This window comes from Vanessa cardui, chromosome 2 (assembly GCF_905220365.1).
Source record: "Vanessa cardui chromosome 2, ilVanCard2.1, whole genome shotgun sequence".
Taxonomy (NCBI): domain Eukaryota; kingdom Metazoa; phylum Arthropoda; class Insecta; order Lepidoptera; family Nymphalidae; genus Vanessa; species Vanessa cardui.
Window position 1 is genome coordinate 6,035,178 of NC_061124.1, and position 24,173 is coordinate 6,059,350.

Sequence of the window (24,173 nt, forward strand, 5' to 3'; positions counted from 1 at the left end):
GTTTTAATTACGTAAAACGTATTACTACATAATTATGATGTATTATAACATATTCCTGGCATAATTATGATGAAAACGACTAAAGGCAAACGTCCCAATTAGGCCGTTTTCTAGTCTTCACTTTTTGCGCGTTAATGACATATTATCTGTTTACTAGAACCTCATTGTTTTATGTACTAACATCCAAATTATCCTATAGTATACTAGTAATATCAATATATTAATACAAATTGTATATTTTTAAGGTTAATAGCTAATTATATTTTCTGTTTACATTGTTTAATATATAAACCCCCTATGTCACCTCCCTAGATATTGACAGCTTATGAATTGTTGTCATTTACACCCCTATACACAATCAACCTAAGTTAAGAAGCTATGACCCTTGGGTCTCTAATTCTACTACGCCCTTTGAACTGGAATAGCGATGCAAATATTTGCTGTAGATAATTGAGCCGTACCAATTAAACCTAAATTCAATTACACTATTTTTTGGTCTGTGTATTCATGATTATATGGACTTTCTGTACTTATGATGAAAATATTTAACTAAACCATTTTAAATTTAGCACTCCTCTCTCAATCACCTCTTAAACAAGAACGCATGTTACACAAAGGAATGTCCCATAGCCCGGGTAGAAGAGGGAAAAAACGACATCCGAAGAAAATATCTGAGTCTGGGCTTCGCCATCTCGGCTTGTAAGTAATATTCAGGTTACAGTTGAGCCTTCTCATGTTGCCGAAATTAACAGTGAAGGTAGAAGTTGTTGCTTTATGATATGTGCTCCCTTTGCCCAAAACAGTATAGAATGGGCGCAAAATTTTGTCTCCAGAATTCAGAAAGCTGTCTGAGTATATGTGGTCAAGTATCATGTGTGCCTAGAGTGGTCAATCGGAGATTAGTCATTATACTTTAAATAATTTCAAAGGATGAGACGACCATAGACAAAAGGAACATGATACAATTGACATGGTTAAGCCTGTAACGCTTGTAGTAGATGTTTATTGTAGGGTATATTTTTTAATTATTTAAACCATGGTACGAGAACTTTTTACTGTCTGTCTGTCTGTATTTACTTGTACCGTTTAATACCAATGAAAAGGCGTGTTAGCTATGCTAAAAATTATATATTTTTTCGTATTACTGACAGCAAACCTTTTCATTTGATACCCATATCATGGGGACGGATATCAAACAGCCAGTCCGCCTTCTCCGGGAGGCCGCTGTATTGGATTTGTAATGACGTTTCTTAGCTAGTGATGTATTGTCAACAGAACTCAGAGCGTGTGTAAAATTTCATCCTAATCGAAGAACGGGAAGTGGGCTAATTTAAGATTCCAAGATTTTCTTACATACATAGTTAGTTACAAGTAAAGCTAATAAAAGCGTGTTGGAAAAGAATGTTTTGTATCAGTTCGCTCTATTGCAAAACGTGTAAAATAACTTGATTACAATAAAACAAAAATACTCTTCAGAAAAATCCATTTCAGAGGAATGGCAAAAAAGAAAACAATTTAGGTATAATGTAATCAATGTTTATTTTCACAATGTCTGTAAAGCATAGATTGTAGATATCACGTTTCAGTTATGCACACAATTAAATCCATACTGAACACTGTAACACTTCGTTACACATTTTCTATACAAAATTAATGCTGTATAATTATAGCATAATGGCGGTTAGTGTAGTCACATTGAGAAAAAAAAAATTATATTAAACATTTTTGTATTTACAGTTTATTACTTTATTAGGTACATGAGTTTTAATATGAAAATGGTATAAAAATTACACTTTCATAATAATATATTACATACAATATCATAGTAATACAAACGTGTTCATATCCTAACTTTGAAAAATATAACAATAGTAAAAGCCACATTGCTTCAATATAATATAAACATTAACAGTCCTACACTGTTCGAATATTTCACAAAAATGGAATACCTCGCTCCAGGCACTAATAGTTTTCTCGAAAGTTATATTATCATCGTATTAAAGTTTTTAACACAATTGTTAAAAATTTCATATTAAACATTGAAAAATTACATAGAAAAGGCTGCTACTCTTGCTTACGATATTTGCCAATATTCACAAATATGCAGAGCAAATCCTTTCCTGACAATAGAAAAAGAAATAAGAATTATTCATACATCAATTTACAAGAGTATTAAAGCACCTAAAACAAGTTACTAAAAGCCATTAAATTTGATAAATAAATATAAGTAATGTACATATGGCAAATATTTGGCTTTGTATAGTATAGTTAACATGTGACAAGTAATAGTAAATGCAGTTAGGTAATTACAATCAAAAATTTCTATTTATAGAGTCATTCACGAATCGATCATTTTGATACAATATACTATGAAGCATTATTCATTAAATATATCTATGAAAATCAAAGGAACAAATTATAATATTGTATACGCGTCACAAATATTTTATTTAATACTGGATCCACACGTGAAGCTCGAACTTGTGTCAAACTTTGGCATACCAGTTGTCACAAGGAAATGATATAGATTATATTTCGAGGGGATGTGTCATTTTAGAGCTCATTGCCCATTGAGCTGTCGTGAGTGAGATTCGAATCCATGCTGGCGTTGTCGGAGTCCTGGCTTTGGTTTCCGCTGTAATTTGCAGCTTCTTGAAGTCGCATTAGCATATTTAACTGTAAAAATAAAATGCTATTAAATTAAAGACAACATATTATTTTATTAAATGCTAACTTTTAAGCGACATTTTTAAAAGTTGGTATAATGGTAAAGAATAATATATTACCAAGGGATCTTGATTGTTGTTCGTGTTCGCATCTTGATTAGCGTCGTCAATACCAGCATCCTCGACTGATATGGGTCTTAAGGTCTGTAAAGTCAAAGATAATATTTTCATTACAGGAAGAGTAAAGGAGACGAAACAACTTTGACATTAAGTTGACGTGACATCCTTGGTCGGGTCCCTCAATTAGAAATTATTACTGTCAGCGTGATTATGAGTAACTCTCGCGCTTACAAGGCGTCTTAGTTTGCGTGGGAAAATTAATAAAAAAGGACACACATTAATTTTTAAAATTATATTTGTTAGTTTGTATAAAAAAAAAATATATTTATGTGGAGGTGCACGCCTTCGTGAGCGAATAGATCTATATGAATTATGGATCGATCGTAAGTATAGAATTAAAATTAAAGCGAACATCTCTTAAGTAGACTTAGCTTGAAATATATAATTTTAAGATTTTTTTATCTGTACTCCTTCGATTGTTTACTACTTAGCGACAAATGATGTACATAAATGTCTCACATGCGAGTGGTTGGGCTCTCTCCAGGGGTAGGAGGACTTGACGTGCTGCAGCGGGTCGACGGCGGCGTGCCGGCGGCGCCCGTACAGCGCCACGCCCTCGCGCACGGCCTCCGACGCGTACGGCACGATGCTGTAGTTCCACACGTCCGCGAACCACGCCTGCACGCAAAGTAATATATCTATCACTTGCTCTATTCATGCTTCTTTTGCTTATTTGATTCACGTTAAAAAGTAATATATGTATAAGAGGAGAAATTAAATAATCCATTGTAAAATTTCAAAAAATACTACATATATATATATATATATATATATATATATATATATATATATATGCTATGCAGCTTTCTTGTTAATATTTATATTAATTTTAGTTTTACGTTTAATCTGCAAACACACACATTCACTCCTGTCACATCTATTGAGTTGCATTCGTTTTTGTTTTGATTAAATCTCTTCGTTTTTTTAATACAAATAAAAATAAAAATATTTTACCTGACTAGCTTCCAAGTCCATAGGACAAGCGAGGAATAGACGAGGACCGACGGTAACGTCACTTGAAGAGTGAGCTTCTAAGAAGGCGTTGAGAGTTGACCAAACTCCTGGTAACCATTCAAGAACCGCTGCCAGTGCTGGTTCACGTCGTCCTAGCCTCAATTCCAAGGAGAATAATTTTCGGCGAAGGTATCTATACAAAAGACAAAAAATTATAATCTGTAAGAATTTTTGTAATGGCAATGATTACAGCGTGTTTTTTTTATTTTACGTACCGTGCCAAGAATCCTTTTACTGGCTCCATGTGATTGGCAGTGAGCAGCCACCGAAAGTTATGGTGTAGTTGAAGATTAGTCGTATTACATGTTGCTTGGGACATAGTACCTGTGCAAAAAAGGACATAGTTTTAAAAATAATCGTAGAAATTATATAAAATTGTATAATATACGCAACTTAAAAAGCTTAATTGGTGGAACATAATTCGACCCGCAAAAACGTCGTAAATGCCCCACGTCGTAACTACGAATACAGACACTTCACATCATATATGTATCTGGTTTAAGTTAGAACAGTTTATCCAACAATACAGTGATGTATAAAGATTTTAAATATCTACCAAGAGTTATTACGATAGTGTATCTGTCTTGTTCATCATCATCCCAAGTTCGTAATTTAATATTTTCCTCACATTCATCACTAATATTAAGCAACAAAATGGAAATATTCCAGGTCGATAGAGGTCGTACCAATGATGACGGGCATGTTCCTGTTGTCGGGCGGCAGCAGGCCGGCGAAGGCGTCGCCCAGCGCGGAGGCGTGCTGCAGGTTGTCGAGCACCACGACGGCGGGCAGCAGCTCCTCGCCCGCCGCGCCGCCGCACTGCTCCGCGATGTTGGCGAGGTAGGCGCGCAGCTCGTTACACGACTTACGGTCCACGCTGTTGATGTCAATTTACCATTGTATAAGGGAAATTCCGAGAGGGTTCAAAGCCAGGGAAGCACCGCTGAATATTCGTGTGCTTAATTTGTGTTTATAATTCATCTCGTGCTCGGCGGTAAAGAAAAACATCGTGAGGAAACCTGCATGTGTCTAATTTCATTGAAATTCTACCGTATGTGTATTCCAACAAATCGCATTGGAACAGCGTGGTGGAATATATTCGAAAACATTCTCCTCAAAGGGAGAGGAGACCTTACTGGACTAAGGTGGGAAATTTACAGGCTGTTGTTGTTGTAAGCAAAATTCAAATTATTTTTTATTAGTTAAATATAATGATATCTAAAATTTATTGACAACAAAACATTAAACTGTTTTCGATCTTTGCAACTTAATGCTTTAAAATTTAATTAATATGTTTCCGTTAAATATAACCAAATTATCAAAAAACACTTATGATTAATTTGATAACAGGAAATAAGAAAATATAGGAAAACTCACTTGAATGTTGCTACGGCTTCTACTGGATTTCCTCTTCGCTGCGTCCTTTGTACATAGAATTCCGCCAATTTAGCCGCCAAATATGATTTTCCCGTGCCGCTTGGTCCGCAAAGTATTACCCTCCGGTGTTCAGACAATAGTGAAACATACCTAAAAAAAAAACGACGTCAATTACCTCGAAGATTAAATGAATTTCAAATCCGACAATATAATTAATACATACCTATATACAATATTTTTTGGTATGAGACTATCGAAAGCTAAGCTTCCGACTCCTTGCAAACAAATATACAGAGTATTGACGGTGCCGATTATATAACCGCAGGGTAATAATTCAGGGAAACAGATTTCCGGTCCACGTGTTGCTTCTCCCAAATGATAGGACGTTATAGAATCTGTGTTGAGACCAAGATTCGTTCCGGGATCTATCCTGGATAGGTAGTCCTTGAATGTTTTCCTAACTATATAGTCTAAATTCTGCCAAGTCGTCTTGCCAGATATGTACGTGTACGCTATAGTAAACTCATTGCAGTTTATTGTCGAATCACTATTGTACACGTTCTTATACGAATTACTGTGCGTTGATTTATTACTTTTAAGGCTATTCGTGTTCGATTTATTTATAGATTGCGGATAATCTTGCGTTTCGATTTCGGGGCTGTGGTTCTGAGACATCCTCGGTGAATCGAAACTTGATTGTTTATCGAAGTGATTGTTAAACGCACTAGCTGTTTGCTTCGCATAAAACCTGCACTCCGATTCAGTTAACGTGTCTTGGACTTCTTCGAAATATCTTTGGAATGTTTCCGGTTGCCCTAAATATACTGCGATCGCTATTTTCTTTCCGTCCGTCGTATCGCCCTGGCTGTCAGCGACACCTGGGAATGTAACGGAGTGTGTAAGAGATAATGCTTTGGTCACCAACATACGCAACGATAAGAATGCAATAAAAACTTACCGATATCTGAATAGCTTTCTCCTATCGCTAACTCACGGCTTTTAGGGGGAGGTAGCACTGTATTGATATCGTAATCACCGCTCATCCTGTCCCCGGCGCTAAGCCCATTCGTAAATATGTCACTTGCACCGTTTAAAGCTCCCAATAAGGCTTCACTATTTTCATTTAATTCACAAACAGCCTTGTTACCGTATATTGGCTCGACCATACTAGATTTTGGAGATCCTTTCTTTGAAAGGTCCCGAGATGGAGTCGACGACATACAATTAAAGTCTAAATCTAAAGGCTGAGAATGAATATCAATGGCGGCCTGAAATTAAAAAGTAAACAATATATTAGTAACGTGATGGACCGTTTCTATATTACATTATTTGTGTTTACAAATAAAACATGTTTCACAAAATAAACCCTTTAGCGTCTTAACAAGTTCTAGTGTAAAAATTACAAAGAAATATTATCCACATTCCATCAAATATGAAATAGATTGTTTCATTCCAATTAATTTCAACAATCGATTAATAAAGCTCAGCAAGCATTAATGGATATATAAAATTAAATTGGTAATTTCTGTGATTATTATAAGTGGAAACAATATTTAAATACATTTTGTTCTACAATACCTGATGCATGGTAGCTTGGTCTGCAAGACTGAATCTCCTGGGATCCTCGACCGCGGAACCTCCCGTACCCAAGGAGCTTTGGCTACCAGCCAACGACCGAGATGTAACTAGACGTTGCAATCGCTCGTTGTTTTGTTTCAGGTTCAACATCTCGTTCTGTATAAATATTTAACGTCATGTACAATTTATTTTTTTAAAAAAAAAAAACAACAAAAACCTGCAAATTCCCACTGCTGGGCTAAAGGCCTCCTCTCCCTTTGAGGAGAAGGTTTGGAACATATTCCACCACGCTGTTCCAATGCGGGTTGGTGGAATACACATGTGGCAGAATTTCTATGAAATTTGTCACATGCAGGTTTCCTCAGGATGTTTTCCTTCACCGCTGAGCACGAGATGAATTATAAAGACAAATTAAGCACATGATTCAGCGGTGCTTGCCTGGATTTGAACCCGCAATCATCGGTTAAGATGCACACGTTCTAACCATTGGGCCATCTTGACTCACAAAAAAAACAAAAACAAAATTTTAATCGACTTGTAATGATATTGTACGTACCCTCATCTTTATGACAGTGTCTTTAAGGCTTTCGAGTTGATGTGCGGAGCTGAGCGCCTCTAGCCTTATATCTGTTAGCACCAAATCTTTTTCTCGTAATTGCCTCTTCAATTCGTCGACTAAGCCCGACTGATCTGGTTTTTCTGAAATAAATATTAGATGTTAAGTAACAAATCGATTATTTTGTCGCCTCTTCACTTTCTATTTATTAAAAATGTTTACTTACATATTAATGAATTTACTTAGGGCTCTTTAATGACAAGTACTAAAACGACATAAAGCTTTCACTTAACCTAATTTCTCTAGCTTATATTTATCGAACAAATGCAACATGTGCGATACAGAATTAGTTATGCTAATGCATCGAACAGATGGGATTTCGACATCAGCGAATTGAATACGTCGGTAGAAATGTAGTTTGCGTAATTTACCTTTGGTCTGTTCTTCGGTATTCGCTGGAGGGCACGTCGTTTTGTCTTTAGCATTGTCAAGAGTTTCGTGGGAATGTTCTAGACTATTCTCGTTGCTTCCTTCGCGGATCGTGTGCGGATCGTCGTAGTGATGAGAGCCCGACGAGCTGTCTTGTGAAGACAATTGCCCGAGGGAAGAGTGCTTCGCCGTCTTAGATATCTTGGCATTTCTTGAGAACGCTTTTGTAAACGATGAGCGCAACTATAACAGACAAATATTAACATTTAGATCGTACCAAATGTTTCCTTTACAAATTACACTTCGAAAAAGTTTTCACTATTAATAAACTTACGTTTAGTTACTAATAGTGACAAACATTTTGCTACTTGTGGACACCTATTTTATTTAGCAAAATCTCAAAGCTATAACACATAATAATAACTCACCCATCCCTTTTTCTTATGTTTTTTATCATGAGGCGCTGACGACCCACTGCTGAGGCTGTTTATACTAGATACGCTATCGGTGGAGAGGTGGCGCGTGATGGCACCATTGCCTTGGGCTAACCGCTGAGGCGAAGATTGCTGAGTGTGTGTCGAGTTTGGATCCTAGATGCAAAACATTCGAATAATTAATATTGGTTTTAATAATAACAAATATATATATTTATATCATTTCCATTTTTTCAGTATAATTATTTCTTAACATAAAGAGAGTATTTTTTTCTTATTACTTGTAACTTTCTATTTTTTGTACAGAATTCGTTTCAGATCGTGTATAATATACATACATGTATAACAATATATGCGATTTTAGCGTTACAATAATTATATTTAAATTCAGGTTTAATAAAAGGCATTTTTATGAACATTTAAAGCATAATATTGGACCACAATATAAAAGATTTCGTTTTAAAAACAGGAAATAATAATAACAAATGATCTGACATACCAAATGATATGACGAATAAACCTCACGGTATCGCATAGCTTCGATTCAAGATGTTGAGATTAAAATTAGACGGCTAATTAAAATAATTATATTCACACGATACAGCGTCAAGCATAAACAGGACGTTATGTCTCAACTATTGACGTCTGATATTTAGAACGAGACCTATTGATGGTCAATTTAATGCAGACGTGATCGTACAAACGTCTACAATTGTGGTCACTTATGCCATTTATTCGGCTTCGACTTTCACGTGCATTCGCAACTGTTCTGGTTTCATGTATCTAAAAAGCGTGTGATTGGTACCATATCAACGATCTAACTGCGTTTTCTCACGTATTTATATTACTTAGAACTTTGTACACGAGCTTGGCATTTTGTAGACAATATGGATTTTTTACAAGTATCCAGTAAAATAATGTTGCTTAACAAAAACAATTCTATATTTATATTATAAATGTCAAAGAAACTCTGCCTGTCTGTCTTTTTGTCGCTCTTTCACGACCAAATCGCTGAAGCGGATTTGATGAAATGTTTTATGAAGCAAACCCAAACTCCAAGAAAGCACATAGGCTACTTTTACTGCCTGACACGTGAAAACCAACATCCTTAAACGCGAGGCAAGCCGCGAGCGACTACTAGTCTAATATATAAATAATGTGTTTCTTTAATTTCTTTAATCATCGAGAATGTGGTCTTAAATAATATTTATAATAAGTGTCAGTTAAGTCTTCTATACTTTATTCCTAATAGTATATTTTAATATATAGGTTTAATAATAAACAAACACCAAAACAATATTAAATTAAAGTTAAATGAAAAAAATGATTGATCGTTATGTTATGGTTTAGTCGCTGCAGGGTTATTAATTACATAATGTCCTGTTTTAATTATGATACTTTGAATTATTCATACAGTGGCGTGTCGATTATTTATTGGACTAATGTATTTTTGACGAAGCATTAATGAGAATTATATACGATGTTGTGATTTTTTTCATTCAACAATAATTACATTTTCAAAAATTATTCTCAAATCTGTTGTACTGACATCAATTATTTTGATGGCTTCCATATGTTCAGCACATAATTGATTATTTATTTAGTCTTATTATAGAAAATTAAGTTGAGTCTAAACGAACTTTCCTATATATACAGTATGAACGCCATCTTGTTCAGATTTGAAAAAATAAATACCATATAAACCGAAGACAAGCTATAATATCAAAGCGAAGAATATATTCTGATAAAAAGGTGTGAATAATATCACTAGTTATTAGACATTCACCGGCCAAGCGCGAGTGGACGCACTCGTGAGTCCACTTAGCCTTACCGTTTTAATTAAAGCGCCATTATGTACGTGATCTCATTTTATCAGGAGTTCTAATGATGTAACCTAACGATTGATGGCTGGCCTACATAACTTGGTTAATTTAATCACAAGGCTCAATGTACACCGTCGCGTACCGAGCTCTAGATGTGTACCTACCCCAATTACAAAAGACAAAGTGACAAATCAAACATCATTATCATATGATTATATTTGATACCTCAGAACAACCTTCACACATTTCTTTAGTTTCGAGATGTTGCAAGATCGTAACTGAAATTTACTTTTATGCATGTTAAGATGTAATACAATCAATCATATTAATATAGAAACTAAAGTGCACGTGATGTTTTATTTTAACCTCAACTATTGCGTTGTATGATTGATCATCGAAATTGATTTCAACTAATGATATTAACTATAGAGTCAAGGCAGTTATTACTGCACGCATAGATATGTTCTTGTAATGAATTTAACAATTGGCCATTGGAAAGTTTGTAGGTAAATGAGAGGACGTTAATACGTGTATCTGACAATCGGTCATCGCAATTGTATGCCCAAATGCAAAGGGCAGGGTCTTTCGGTATTCACTTAAATCGCTTAAGACTTACGAGAGATTACCATCAAATTTTTACTCGTGCTTCATTATCGGAATTTAAAAAGTAATATACTGTTCTTTGGTATTCATTTGGAGAACTAGCTGATGCGTTACATGCACCAGTACGTTTGAACGCTGAGCTATAACAGTAACCACTATGAAACAATATATGTAGAAATTTGAGTTATCTTTTATTTTTATTGTTACAAACGAAACGGGTTATTTTTTTTTGTCGATATATTTTAATACATCTACATTCGAATATTTAAGATAGCAGCATATATTTTAATGAACAGGTGAATATTCTAGGAGTCATGATAATATTTTATTATAACTTACCGGTCCTGTGACATTGACGCCATCAGCTCGTATGCCCATGGACTGCATATGTGCAGTGGTCAGACCAGCTTGAATCGACTGCTTCCGGAGCAGTTCAATAGTTTGACGCAATTCAGTCAACTCGGAATCCTAATAAAAAAAAAACAATAATTAATAAAAATTTAAACAGAGATTCTAAACAATAATGAATCATTTATTATTTTATTTACTTGTCTTCTCTAGATATTGATTCTATTTTAATGAGTAAAGAAAAAAACACTAGTCGCATTTTATGTCCTAGTAATGCTTTTTACTTTAAGCAAGTCTAACTACTTTCTAGGTGCACATTTTCTTTTGATCAAGTTTAAAAATAAACTTATCTAAAGATGTTTTCTTTTTATGTATTCTTGTAACATGATATAGTTCCATAATTATTACGAATGTCATTCGTGTCTAATTTTGAATGTAAATGAGGTCTTTTGTTAAGCATGTACTAAAATTAATTGATAGAAAGCTACAAGCGTCGCAGGTGAAATTTGTAAATGTAGGGGAGAAATTGTTCTATAAAGCTAATTAGCCGCTCATATTAAACTGATTAAGTCGACATTATTATACTGTCACACCTTATAATCCGAGCAAGGTAGGTGGAAACTAGAAAGACACCCGCGGAGGAAATGTATTAAGTGCAAAGATAGCGAATTCATCTTGCTCGAATAACATTATAAAGGTATAAATTATACGATTTAAATTACCTACATTTTTACTATTTTTTAAATAAATATTTATTAAATTTATATGCATAAAATGTAGCTTGTGACGTAATAATAAATCGTATTTTACATAGTAGTCTTTTTTAGTAATTTATAAAAAGAATATGTTCTATTATTTGTAGACTTATAAAAGTAATAGAATAGACTGTTCAATTGTTTATATTATTATAGAATTATTTGAAGAACTTCATTACATTTATTAGGTTATCGAGAGTATATCCAACAAGTTTTCCTTAACTAGAAACCGATTTGAGTTAGCCGTAATATAGAAAAGTCGACTAATCATCCCAGGTGGTATACATATTCATAGAAAATTTCTCTATATCTTTCATGTCGTTTCAAATATAATTGGAGCGAATGATGATGGTTGAGACCAATTTACACTTAAATATATATCTAATCGAATGCTGGAAATAAATTATAGTGTAATTTTAATAATTTATTCTTGAATTGATATTGAAATGTCATATATCCTCTACATACTAATCTGATGTTATCAAAAATACGGTCTGATAATTTTTTGTGGACTTGAAAATTTTTTATATGAAAAATGATATATTTTATAGAATTGAAAAATATATGAGATTCATACTTTTCGTTCTGCTGTTGCTGTTAGCTGCTGCAACCGCTGTGTCATATTTGAAAGACTCTGTTCGAAGGCTGATACAACATGTGCCTGTGGACAAAAAAATATAAAATCAATAAAAGAGTCCGTATATGTATAGTATATGTATAGTATTGGGCAAAGGCATCATTATCATTTAAAAGAGAATGTGGAACTTATTCCATCATTATCCAATACAGTTAGAATAAGGTAAGCCACGTTATTTATGGAAGGTAAATATGATTTAATAAAACAACAAACATCACGTTTCAATTTGGGCCACAATGAGACATTGCTAAAACGTATTTGGTTTATTTCAGCTTTCTCTGGGAACTTTCAGCGTCGATAATAAACAACATTTTTTGAGCACGTGGAAATCAAGTCACTTGTAAACAAACATTCCAAAAATAAAAGTCGTCGATTTCGATACGGTAACGACCGCTAAAGAGCAAAAAACTCTAGCACTTCCGTTGTAAATGTTGCGTGTTTTTTTTGGTATATTTTTTACTTTCCATCATTTTAGCGTAATGCTCTCCACTTTACATATAGCACTTCTGTTATTTAATATATTATGTATTAAAATAACTTCCACACCTTCGAAGTACTCTAGAGTTGAAAGTTGTAAACGAGAGTTTATATGTAAAAAACATTTCAAATTGTTTAACGTTCTTTTGTAATAGAACATCAATGTACTCTATAAAGTTTATTTTATGGAACACTAAAGTGTATTTAAGATCGTAAATCGAATGATAGTTTGTTTACTAATCAATCAAAGATCACATACTTTCAAGCTCGTGTAAGTAAGAATCTAGTTTCGAAATTAGATATGACCACGAAGAGATGAAGTTTCCTGATACCGTTTTTTTTGGATAGCGGTTACGGTCGAAGCCGATAATTATTTAAATCGCCTCAAGTACAAGCGAAACTGGTTCTTGTAGAGATGATGACAAGGTAATTACCTGTCGAATATGATCGTAAACATCTCCCTACTTGAACGTCTATTTAATAATGATGTAACAATTGTGTCTTAATTTTGTACATGACTTCATCGGACTATGAAACTGTGTGATTTAATTAATTTGGCAGGACGAAAACATGTGGGAGGCTTGTGCTGGAATTGATTCTTAACACGTCGTATAAATGAACGAATTACAAATACGTCAGAAATTTAAGAATCGTAACCTGATTGCAGGTTATTTGAACTGAAATTGTTATTGTTTTGTTAATCATTAGGTATAATCATATAAATAAATACAATTCACAAAGTATTGTATCAACTCGTTAATGATTTACTGCTGGTAAAAAGTAATAATATTTTCTATGTCAACATTTCATTCTCTTTGATATATAGATAGTTTAGAAAAGCGATGATTTCTCATATTAGTAAACTCTGACCTTTAATTAATCGTCATTTGTTTTGTCCACTGGGCCATCTTTACTCTTGCCTACAATTATTTATTTAAATGCTAGTAAAGTAATGAGTCATCGGAATAAATTACTTTCCGTTTACAACGGCATGGGTGCAGCTGGACATAAGACCCTTTGTTTAATACGTCACAGGAGTACTCAGCGAAATTAAAGAGGGGCAATGACCACGGTCCCTATCAATATTGTATTAACGTAAAACATGAACATACAGGTTGAAAACAACTGATCGGTAAGATATAAGGAGTGGTTATATTAAATATTAACCCCAGCGAATACATAGAGGTAAATAGTATTGGAAGATTATTGACCCCTGAACCTAACTCCTTATATAAAGTTTTCGTATCCATTTAGAAAAACGTTTCTTTTGCGGCGGATATTTTTAGACGTCGCTTGCCTGGGTAGGTTATGCACTATGCTGGAAATTATATTCATTAGTTTTATACTACCCAAATATATTATAAAAAATAGAGTAAAATAATCTCGATTATCCAGTTTAAGTTTTATTAATTTCGAAACGTTTTATTTGTTAGTTGTATGTGTAACGTCCTAACGGGATCAGATACAAATTTTGATTTAACATCAATTTAATTGACTCGAATATTTCGATGATAAATTATTTTAACTGTAATATAATAAGCGACTTAAATATATTACAATATAAGAAAAAACTATGAATTTCGAATAACGCTCGAACAACCAATATTATTTTACGCGGTAAATTTATAAAGCCACCTCCTCACTTGCACCAAAAAAAAAATGACGCACTTAAATAAATTTATTGTACATAATGACATTTCTGAATGAGCAGTTTATTTAGAATAAGTACTATCTTCTTATTATGGTATTTCACCTGCGTCGGGCATACCACTTCGTCAATTATACCGTACGTATCTTGCACATGCTCGTGCCATCACTATAAAAACCATATGATCCACCTGTAGGCATTTATTCGAATACAGAAATTAACTTAGTTCCGTTAGGTATTGCTTTTTATTCGATACTATTTGTTGCCGTTAAGGAAAACCATTTGCATCTGCCTTGACTTCTATTACATACCAAGGTCAATTGAATATTAATAACACAGGCTGAGCAATTGAAAAGTTGTACAATGATTATACTGATTTCGATATGATCAATTCTGCTCTCAACATTAAAAAAAGAACTACAAAACCACTCAAATAAATTGCAATTATTCAGTTTAATTGCAATTTATTTGAGTTGTATAACAGTTTTTTTTCATAGTTGAGAACAGAATCATTTAATAGTTATTCTGTATTAAATATATATTCTACACACCACTTTAATTACGACTATATAATATAATTGAAAATAAATTAAGGGATATTGCGTGTTTGAAATGCTAAATATTATCTTAACGAATAATGTTTTAAGGCGGGGAAAAACGTGTATCGTTCCTTTATATTTGTTGATAGTTTAGTGTACTTAAATGACTGTGTGGAAAAATAACAATTATATGCTTTTAATAACTATAAAACACCCGGCACTAATTATATCGAATAAGTTTAGATTATGAAACAATAATTTTGTTTGAAACTACGACGAGTAAAGTATACTCACTAATGGTAATTTAATAAATATATTTGAATCTAATCAAAATGTACTTGACCTCGATTTAAGAAAAAATTAGGCAATAATGAATGTTTATTGGCTTACGTTTCCTATTTAAACACAAGTACGGATAGCATATTGAAAGACACACATTCGCGTGTGTCTAGAACATAGCCGTGTCAAGCAACAGTTAGATTACGAATCGAATGTAGCTATGTGCGGGGAGTGACAATGAACTGCACAGGTTGCAAGACAGGTGGAAGATAATTGCCTACATCATCAGCAGCTGTGCCACCCGTGCTCTGTGAACTCCGTGTTGGATTAGACCTAATTAAAAAAAAATAACTGTGTAGCGTTGACTGTTAAATATACAATTCATTATATGCATTATGACATTTATTTTATAGTCTTGTTGTAGAAATATAAGATAAGTTTAGGTCGATTAGTGTGTACACCGATGTTTATGGGTATGTCACTCCGAGGTCCCGGGTTCAATTCTCGACCGAGTCGATGTAGAAAAAGTTCATTAGTTTTCAATGTTGTCTTGGGTCTGGGTGTATGTGGTAGGTCGTTACTTCTGATTTATCTTTAGCTTTAACTACTTACATTGGGACCAGAGTAATTGTATATAATGTTCTCCAATATTTATTTATTACATTTCGAATAAAAAAAATATACAGTTTTTTATTTAAAATCTAATGTTTTTTTTTTAAATCTTGCTAAAGCAAATTGAATTAGAAATACTCTGACCTCGAAAAACACTTAGAATTATGTAAGAGAATCAAATTCACATTATCACTCACGGACGGAGTACGCAATATGCATTTAAGTGAAGGAAAACAAGCATTAATTTGTTAGAGGCGAAACAATTAAATAATACATTAAACGAACAAAGTACAATGCCCTCCGTTACCTTCATGGACGTCACGCCACACGTGTCTGCTATAACATTACATTAACGTACAATATTCAAATAGATATTTGATATAAGAACGAGGGCGCGATATTTACTTTAACAGATAATAAATATTAATTAATAATGTTCAGTAAAAAGTATTTATTTATAATATAATTTCAACAATTTATTATATCAGCAATACATTGCCGGTGTCTATGGATAGAACGAACATGTACAAAGTTATCTATATAATTTTTTTTATGAAATTTAAGTCTGCGCAACGGAGTTTATTGAATAATTTGTGTTTACGAATTGTCTCCTGGGGTTGCCTTGTATATGTTGGAAGAAATTCTGATACAAACTCGGAGTGACGTCTTGTACGCATCCATATTCTTAACAGGAGATATCTTTGGGCATGACTTTGTAAACAGAAAAAGTTTACAGAAAGACACAATTTTTATTTGATACATATTAGTACATTATAAGCGTTACTAAAAATTTTTTAATTAGAACTACACATTTTCCTCGAAAATATCGAGTTGTGTATTTAATATATGCGAACGTAAAGATTAATTACTATATTAGAAAAACATGAAAAATTCAACCGTCTCAAAACATCCTTATTAAGGTAGTATTCTTTATCAAACTACTTAGTCCTAGATCAGAGTGTAATCGATTGAAACTACTCCTAGTTATTCAATAAAGAAACATACATCACCCACTCAACGGTGGCAACGAAGCTACATTCTTAACGAGAACGAATATTTGTTCAACTGAACTCTTCCTTTTTTGTTTACATTGTCTTGCGCGCTTGCCATACATATTTAACCTAAAAGCACCAAGGTAATGCAAACCTATTGACCTGGGGTGTGACCATCAGAATATAACTTACACTTTTCGACGATATTTTGTCTGTTATTTTTACAATGACACAAATGTAACAAAATAATTTTCTATACATATATTTAATTGGAGTGTCTGTTTGTAATATTAATTGCTCAATAATTGTGTCCAATTAGTGAGCAAAATACCAATATTAAAATAGCCCTTTTTCATCAATTTATATACGTATGTATACATGATGAATATATACCAAAACATTTTTTTTTTTACAATTTTTGTCTGTCTGTCTGTTTATTCCAAGTAATCTCTGGAACGACAGGACCGATTTCGACGTGACTTTCACTGGAGGATAACTGATATAATAAGGAGTATTATTCAGTATAAATATAGTAAGTATATAAATATAATTTTAGCCTAGGTAACTTAGGCTGAAGCAATTTTTTTTTTGTTAAATTTAACCGTATACAAGGTTGCGGGCACAGCTCGTTTATTAATATAACAACTTTTCAAGTAAAGTAGTATACGAAGAGTTTTCAAAGACTTAAAACGAAGCATTGAGAGCACAACAATGTTGTCAATAAATGACTTGAACGATGTAACGTTAGGCGGTGCCTTTAATACCACACGTTCATACTAATGGGTTATAAATGTGTCTCAACTAAACTGTAAGTGTATTCAAGGTTTTTGAGGCATTGGATATTGTAATGAAGCATTTGTATGATAATTTACATTGTAGTATTTACTAATGTAACCTGACTTGATTTGACTGACTATGACCGTGGTTTACACTACCGAAATAAAAAAAAAGCTTTGATTGATTACAATGCTATTAATATTGAAATAATTATGTACTCCACTTAAAATATAATTAAAAAAAAACTCCATTAAAATTCGTTTTTACAGACACTTTTGAATCTAATTGAAACTGTTTTCCACTAATTAATTTTCAGAAAAATCAAAATATAACAATATCATTTTTATCGTCTATAAAATTTTAATGAGTTACTCTCATACGTCTGTGTTACGATAGTCGCAAGCTCCGCGTAGATAGGACAATAACTGTAGCAGGACTGCAATAACTCCATAAACAAGTATAAGAGAAGGTCCCAGGCGGATGCGGCTATGTTAGGTAAGTGTGCCATGTTATAGCGGGTGTGACTGGACAATGTACGAAAGGCGTTTGACCGAGCGATATTTATCTCGCGTTTGGTCCTACTTAGGTACTCAAGCGAGTAAGATTACAAGTAAGATTAAATGATTAAATAAATTATTGAAAAAAGAACATCTTAATTCTTTGTACTTTACTTACTCTGTCATTTATATTAGATTTTTTTTATAATATTAAGAAATCAAAAATCAAGGGCATTTTTAATTTGATACTTAATATTTAAATTAGTAATAAAATTTTAAAATCTTTTTGGTTTTATTACCGTGGGAATATTTAGGTTAATCATCGTGACTTAAATGTATCGAAGATTCAAGATTAGATCACCTGTTCGAAATGGGTAATTCTTTGGAAGCAGGTAGCAGTTTTTGTCTGTGTTTAACTTGTTTTTTTTACATACATAAACATTACAGTGGTCTCTTTGATATAATTTATTAAACACCTGTCAAATTCATTGGTGAGAGAGCGAACTCAATTCACGACTAATGTCATATTCTTATTATTATTTATTACTTTATAGTTTTTTTTTACTATGCTCACTCAGTTTCATAAATAAATCAATACATTCATATATGTTAAACAAAGATTTTGAATATGCGTCTGGCACCAAATGCGGTAAATTCTCATTTAAATAATAGTTTTTATAGACGAGTAGTAAAATGAAAACGTGTTTAACATAAATTAATAAGCATTTATAATAAAGACATTGAAAAATATGTGTTAAAATTTTCATTTCATTTGCATACTGTGAGAAATTCGTTTTAAAACCAATTTATAATGAGTTGTCGAATATTATATGCCTGGCTTAGAAATCAATTGCCGGGTGGTATTCAGATGTTTTCATTAATAAAATACACGTACTTAGCTACCATAAAATAATTTAAACTGACTACACCTGTCAGTAACTGTTTACGACAGCCGAATCAAAAATCAATTAAGAATTTTTACGAGCGGAAGTCATTTAATTACCTATTATATTGTTGCTCCGTCCTAAACAGTGCTCGTAGAGCTTGTTACAAGTATTATATAAGTATTTCAATTTAACCTTCCGATTTAAAAATAACCTAGTCTAGTATGTACGTACCTCTTCAAGAATTGGACAGCTCTTGTAACGAGATTTCTTAATTGCCAGTTCCCACCACGGCACAGGAGGTTTCGATCGTAGAATGGTCTGACAACCAACTTTCGGGTCTTGAGATTCATACAACGTTCCCAGCTTCCTCGAAGATGGCGTTTCACTATCCTCAGCTGCTATACCAGTTACACATTCGCAGCACTTATGAGGCTTCCTGGCGAATTGTTGTGGTTTATAATCTACACTGAAGGAATGCCTGTAGCTGAGTCGTTTCGAGAAACCGTTCGTTTCGCTTATTGATCTCTTAAAACCATTTCTACTATTCTGTAACGGCATCCTTGGTATTTGCTGCACTTCGCTCGGGAGGCCACTCGAACCGTTCAAGTCATTGACATCACTGGATAAGGGTGTGTTTGGTTCGGAGTGGTATCCCATTTTGTTTCTGTGAAGACTGCCGTAGAACGGATTTTCGCTTATACTCGGTGGCTTGAGATCTATAAATTTAGGTCTCCTCATATTGAGCGTTGCATATTTTTGAGGCGACTTGTGAAATCTAGACTTGTTTGGCAATTCTTTTAGAACATCTTCCGTGTCAGTGGATGGTATTGTGGAGTTGTCACTGTAACTCGATATTGGCCGATCGTTGTCGGTGAGGTATGAGGAGGATTCAGAACAGTTATCTCGATCGCTATTTCTCTTTCTATAGTCAACGGAAGATCCCGTGGTGTTCGTTCGTACGGAATGCTGTTCCGTGGCGTCCTGGTTTGTTGCGTGCGGCTCATAAGAATGACGTTCGCCGTTAGTTAAGCTTGCGATACTAATTTTTTCCTCCCTTCCTGGATCTGTATCTTTCGGTAGTTCTAAGCTTTTTAATCGCCTGCGAGGTTTTGTGTCAATTGAATCATAATGAGTTTCTTTGCGATCGGCGACAGATTTCACTGGCGAACTGCTTTCCGAAGGCGGTGGCGTTACTTTGGCATAAATCGGTTCGGTAAAGCTAAATCGCGAAGGTTTGTTTACGTAAATACTGTGAGATTCGCCTGCTACATATTGCACCCCACAGCTACTCTCTAGAAAGCTACTCTTAGGCGCTCTATTTAATGTAAAATATTCCGAATGCCTTTGAGGTAGATTAGCGTTATTATTTGGTTCAACTAGATTTCTTATCTTTATTCGACTTCTCGGGGCACGTATTGTTGCGAATCCATCGTGAATCGGGGATCCATAGTAAGTTGTAGGTGAAGTAGTCACTGCCATTTTGTATACACTATATGTAATAACACATTATCGTCATTTTATATCACATTGAACGTTTTTCAAATATTTTCATCCATCTATATAAAAACACAGCATTGATAAAACTTATAATTCTTATTTTTGGTACTTATAAATCTCGTGAGTGTAATGGAAGATATTGTTGATTTATTTAGAAAACTAGAAAAATATACAAAATAAAACACAGTTAAAACTGTTGTTTTATGTAAAGACGTCTACTTCACGCTTTAATAGAAACGTATTACGAGTAAAACATAAAGATTGTCGATTAAAAATATTTTATCAACTAAAAGATATCCTAAAGTCAACTTATATTCATCTATCTATTAATTAGACCCTCCCCCCAAGGTAAATAAGCATTGTGTCTTAAACCACCCATGGTGTATCATTCTATATTTTCAAAGATTCTAAAAAAAATTGGTCATTGGTCAACTCATCGTTTAACGTATTTAGACAGGTCTGCTTCATTATTATGTAAAGCGAGTAGTTAATAAAATCTATTTTCAGATATCGTCGAAAAGATCAATACAAGTACCTACCGCATCAATTGAAAACACTTGTGAGAACACATTGCCGTGACTGTTATAGATTACTAATAATAAAATATATTTAGGGCGAAGGGTTTCAATAGAATTAATAGCATCCATATCTAGTTGTTGTTAATGAAATATTTTTAAATCCATATTTGAAATACATACGTGTACTTATATTTTTTCGAAAAGCATTCTAGTTGATTTGAGTAAAAAAATATGTTGATATGTACAAATTCGTTATTTAAAAAAAATCTTTATAACACCTAACATGTTTTTAAATCAATACGACTATTAGTATTTATTATGTGATTGTGAATCTTATTATGATTATTGATAAAGTAATTTCGCGTCTTGTATCATTTCAATCGAATGCTTCGGTTGATACGAAAGTCTTGCGCTAGGAAAAGTCACATACGAACGTTACTTTCTAAATCAAATATCAGACATGTACCTCTGTAATGAGTGTGCAAAATGCATATAATTATTCTTATCTTTAAATCGACTGTCAGTATCGACATAAGAAACATAAATGCATCCGGTGTTTAATAAAAACCAACTATGATTATAATTAAATACCTTTTTTTGTTTCGTCAAATAGCAAAAATGGTTCAAGAGCTAGATCACGTCAATCGAAAACGAAAATTGCTTGTTCTAACAAGCATCACTGTCTTCTAATATGTTTAATATATGTTTATAATTCATCTCGTTCTCAACGTCTCAAAACTTTGGGAGGATCATTAAAGCCTCATGTGTCTTGAGCCTGCAATTAAATTGCATGGAATATATGCCTAATCTTATCAAGAAGATAGAAGGCTTTTATCAATTAAATACTGGGTAATAAGCTTTACAAAAGCCTCATATTAAATTTATTCAAATTGAAATCGTACGATTCATTACGAACGTTCCTTTCTCGTTATTTGAATCGTCATAATACAAATATGTACGTTCTTGATCCGCTATTGTCTATTATTATCAACTTGAGTCATATTTAAAACCTTTCACAGGTGATTAGGGTTACTGTGCTCGTTTTGTATCGATTAAGTTCTTTTGCCGAAAGAAATGTATAAATTTATTTGTAATTTGAATTTTGACCTTAATTAAGTAACAGTACAAAATTGCTTTAATTATTAAACTTTTTTTTTAAATGGAGCAATTAAATTTTTCTTACATTTAAAAGCACAATATGTGTAATGAAAATTAATTTATAACCCCATAAAACGGGCACTTATTTTTATTTATATGACGCAGTAATGGCATCGCCACCCTAAAACAACTCTCATAACCGCAACGAGCTTGTTTTGTTTATTTATTTGGTAAACCTGAGTCATTTCGCTTCTCATGTTACAATAATTTTACTTATATTAACACCTAACCCGTTAACTACTTGAATTACCCTTTCGTACTTCTGTTTCGAAATGAAGGCCTTCACGTTTTCTGGTTAACCTTTCAAAATGATGTGGTTTATTAAAAAAGTATGAATTTTACTCCAAATTTGTATTACAGCACATAAATTTATCACAAGGAGACATTTTTTTTAAAAAGGTTTGGCAACTAACTTAATGACACCAAATGTCATTCCATTTTGCTTTATGGCAATACAGATTAAAAAAAAATTCGAGCATATTAAGATTTTTACTGGATAATCATCAATTTTAATTTAGTTTTAGGTGACGTTAACCCAAAATATACTGCCAATATAAAGTTACACATGACAGTATGTGCATTTGTCTTTAAGATAACTAAGTAACATAATTATGACACATATAATTGTTGTCGAAATGAAATTTAATGTAGTATGAATAAATAGTTGTCAGACAAAAAAGTGGACTCGAAATAAATGATGTAAAACTAACATTATAACTTGTAAATCACCGGAAAAAAGTATTCGTGTGTTAACTGAATAATATATGACACGTAACTGTCAGTCAAATTAACCTTAACGTAATACAGATAAAGAAAGTAACCAAGCAAGTGTTACGCTTTGAATATTTTTCAATAGAAATATGAATCATCAGCGATAAATAAACTTAAAGCTTGGGAATTACGAGGGCTGAATTATTCATTTGTTCAAGAAATAACAATAGTTGATTCGGTATGCGCACAAAGTACAGACATAACTTTAAAAGGTACTATTTTAACTCACAAACAATTAACCGCCTGACTACGAACACACAGACTCGGGTTCAATAACTGGAACTAACTTTGATTTACCATGTCCATATGGTAAAAATAAACTTACCTTATACTAACCCTTAAAATAGTCCTTGTATTATTGTAGTATTTTAATAATTATTGGGATCGATTGATACGGTGAGAGATAAAGCATCTACCGGCAAGGTCTGGTTTGACTATCTTTATTCCATAATCTGATTATGCTTCTTGTTTTAAATTTAAATTATGAACAATAGGACGCTCGCTATCAGTGGATGTCGATATATTCATTTATTTATTTATTGTTTTGTCTGCATTCTTATTTTTTTGGTATATTGAAACTAGCTTTTTTATTTTTAGGATCAACGAACTATACGCAATGATGTAAAATTAGGCCATCTTGAGATTTTGATAAATAGAATTAATCATTTTATTTAATTACAAAATTACCCAATTTATTCCAAATTGAATCAATAAGGCTAACGATCAATTTTCTTTAAAAAAATATTGGCCATAGTTCAACTTATTAGCCCTATAATATGACGCTTTCAAATCCTGCTATAAAAACTCAAATTATCAAAGGCTGTCTACATAATAAACTAGTTAAAATGATATTCAATACATCGTGTACATGTTATCATAGGGGTTAAATAATAAATTATGCGGGGTCAAATACTATTTCCCTTTCGAAGTATTATAGTTTGGGACCTTGAAATATTTCGAAATATCTTAAGTGATAAAAATATTTTGATAATATATTAATAAATGCGTAATAATTAAAAAATATGTATCTTTTTATTATATGTATAGGTGTGTGTGTGTATGTTTAGTCATATATGTACATCATCAATTAATAAAAATATTTACTACTGATTATTGATTTA

General features: G+C 32.9%; 1 protein-coding gene across 6 annotated transcripts in view; it reads right to left on the reverse strand.

Moving 5' to 3' along the window:
* Nucleotides 1–1,520: 1,520 nt before the first annotated feature.
* The window catches only part of LOC124537084 (protein sickie), a 230,553-nt gene continuing 207,900 nt past the window's right edge, over nt 1,521–24,173 (reverse strand). For all 6 annotated transcript variants that reach the window (XM_047113818.1, XM_047113809.1, XM_047113803.1 and 3 more), the window contains 15 exons: nt 12,341–12,424; nt 11,000–11,128; nt 8,229–8,390; nt 7,803–8,043; nt 7,372–7,514; nt 6,816–6,971; nt 6,196–6,505; nt 5,461–6,115; nt 5,238–5,387; nt 4,547–4,737; nt 4,076–4,184; nt 3,801–3,993; nt 3,306–3,464; nt 2,787–2,870; nt 1,521–2,676 (listed from right to left, as the gene is read on the reverse strand). In XM_047113818.1, coding sequence (XP_046969774.1) covers nt 2,554–2,676; nt 2,787–2,870; nt 3,306–3,464; nt 3,801–3,993; nt 4,076–4,184; nt 4,547–4,737; nt 5,238–5,387; nt 5,461–6,115; nt 6,196–6,505; nt 6,816–6,971; nt 7,372–7,514; nt 7,803–8,043; nt 8,229–8,390; nt 11,000–11,128; nt 12,341–12,424 — 2,889 coding nt within the window. In that variant the 3' untranslated portion in view covers nt 1,521–2,553. The remainder of the gene's footprint in view (nt 2,677–2,786; nt 2,871–3,305; nt 3,465–3,800; nt 3,994–4,075; nt 4,185–4,546; nt 4,738–5,237; nt 5,388–5,460; nt 6,116–6,195; nt 6,506–6,815; nt 6,972–7,371; nt 7,515–7,802; nt 8,044–8,228; nt 8,391–10,999; nt 11,129–12,340; nt 12,425–24,173) is intronic.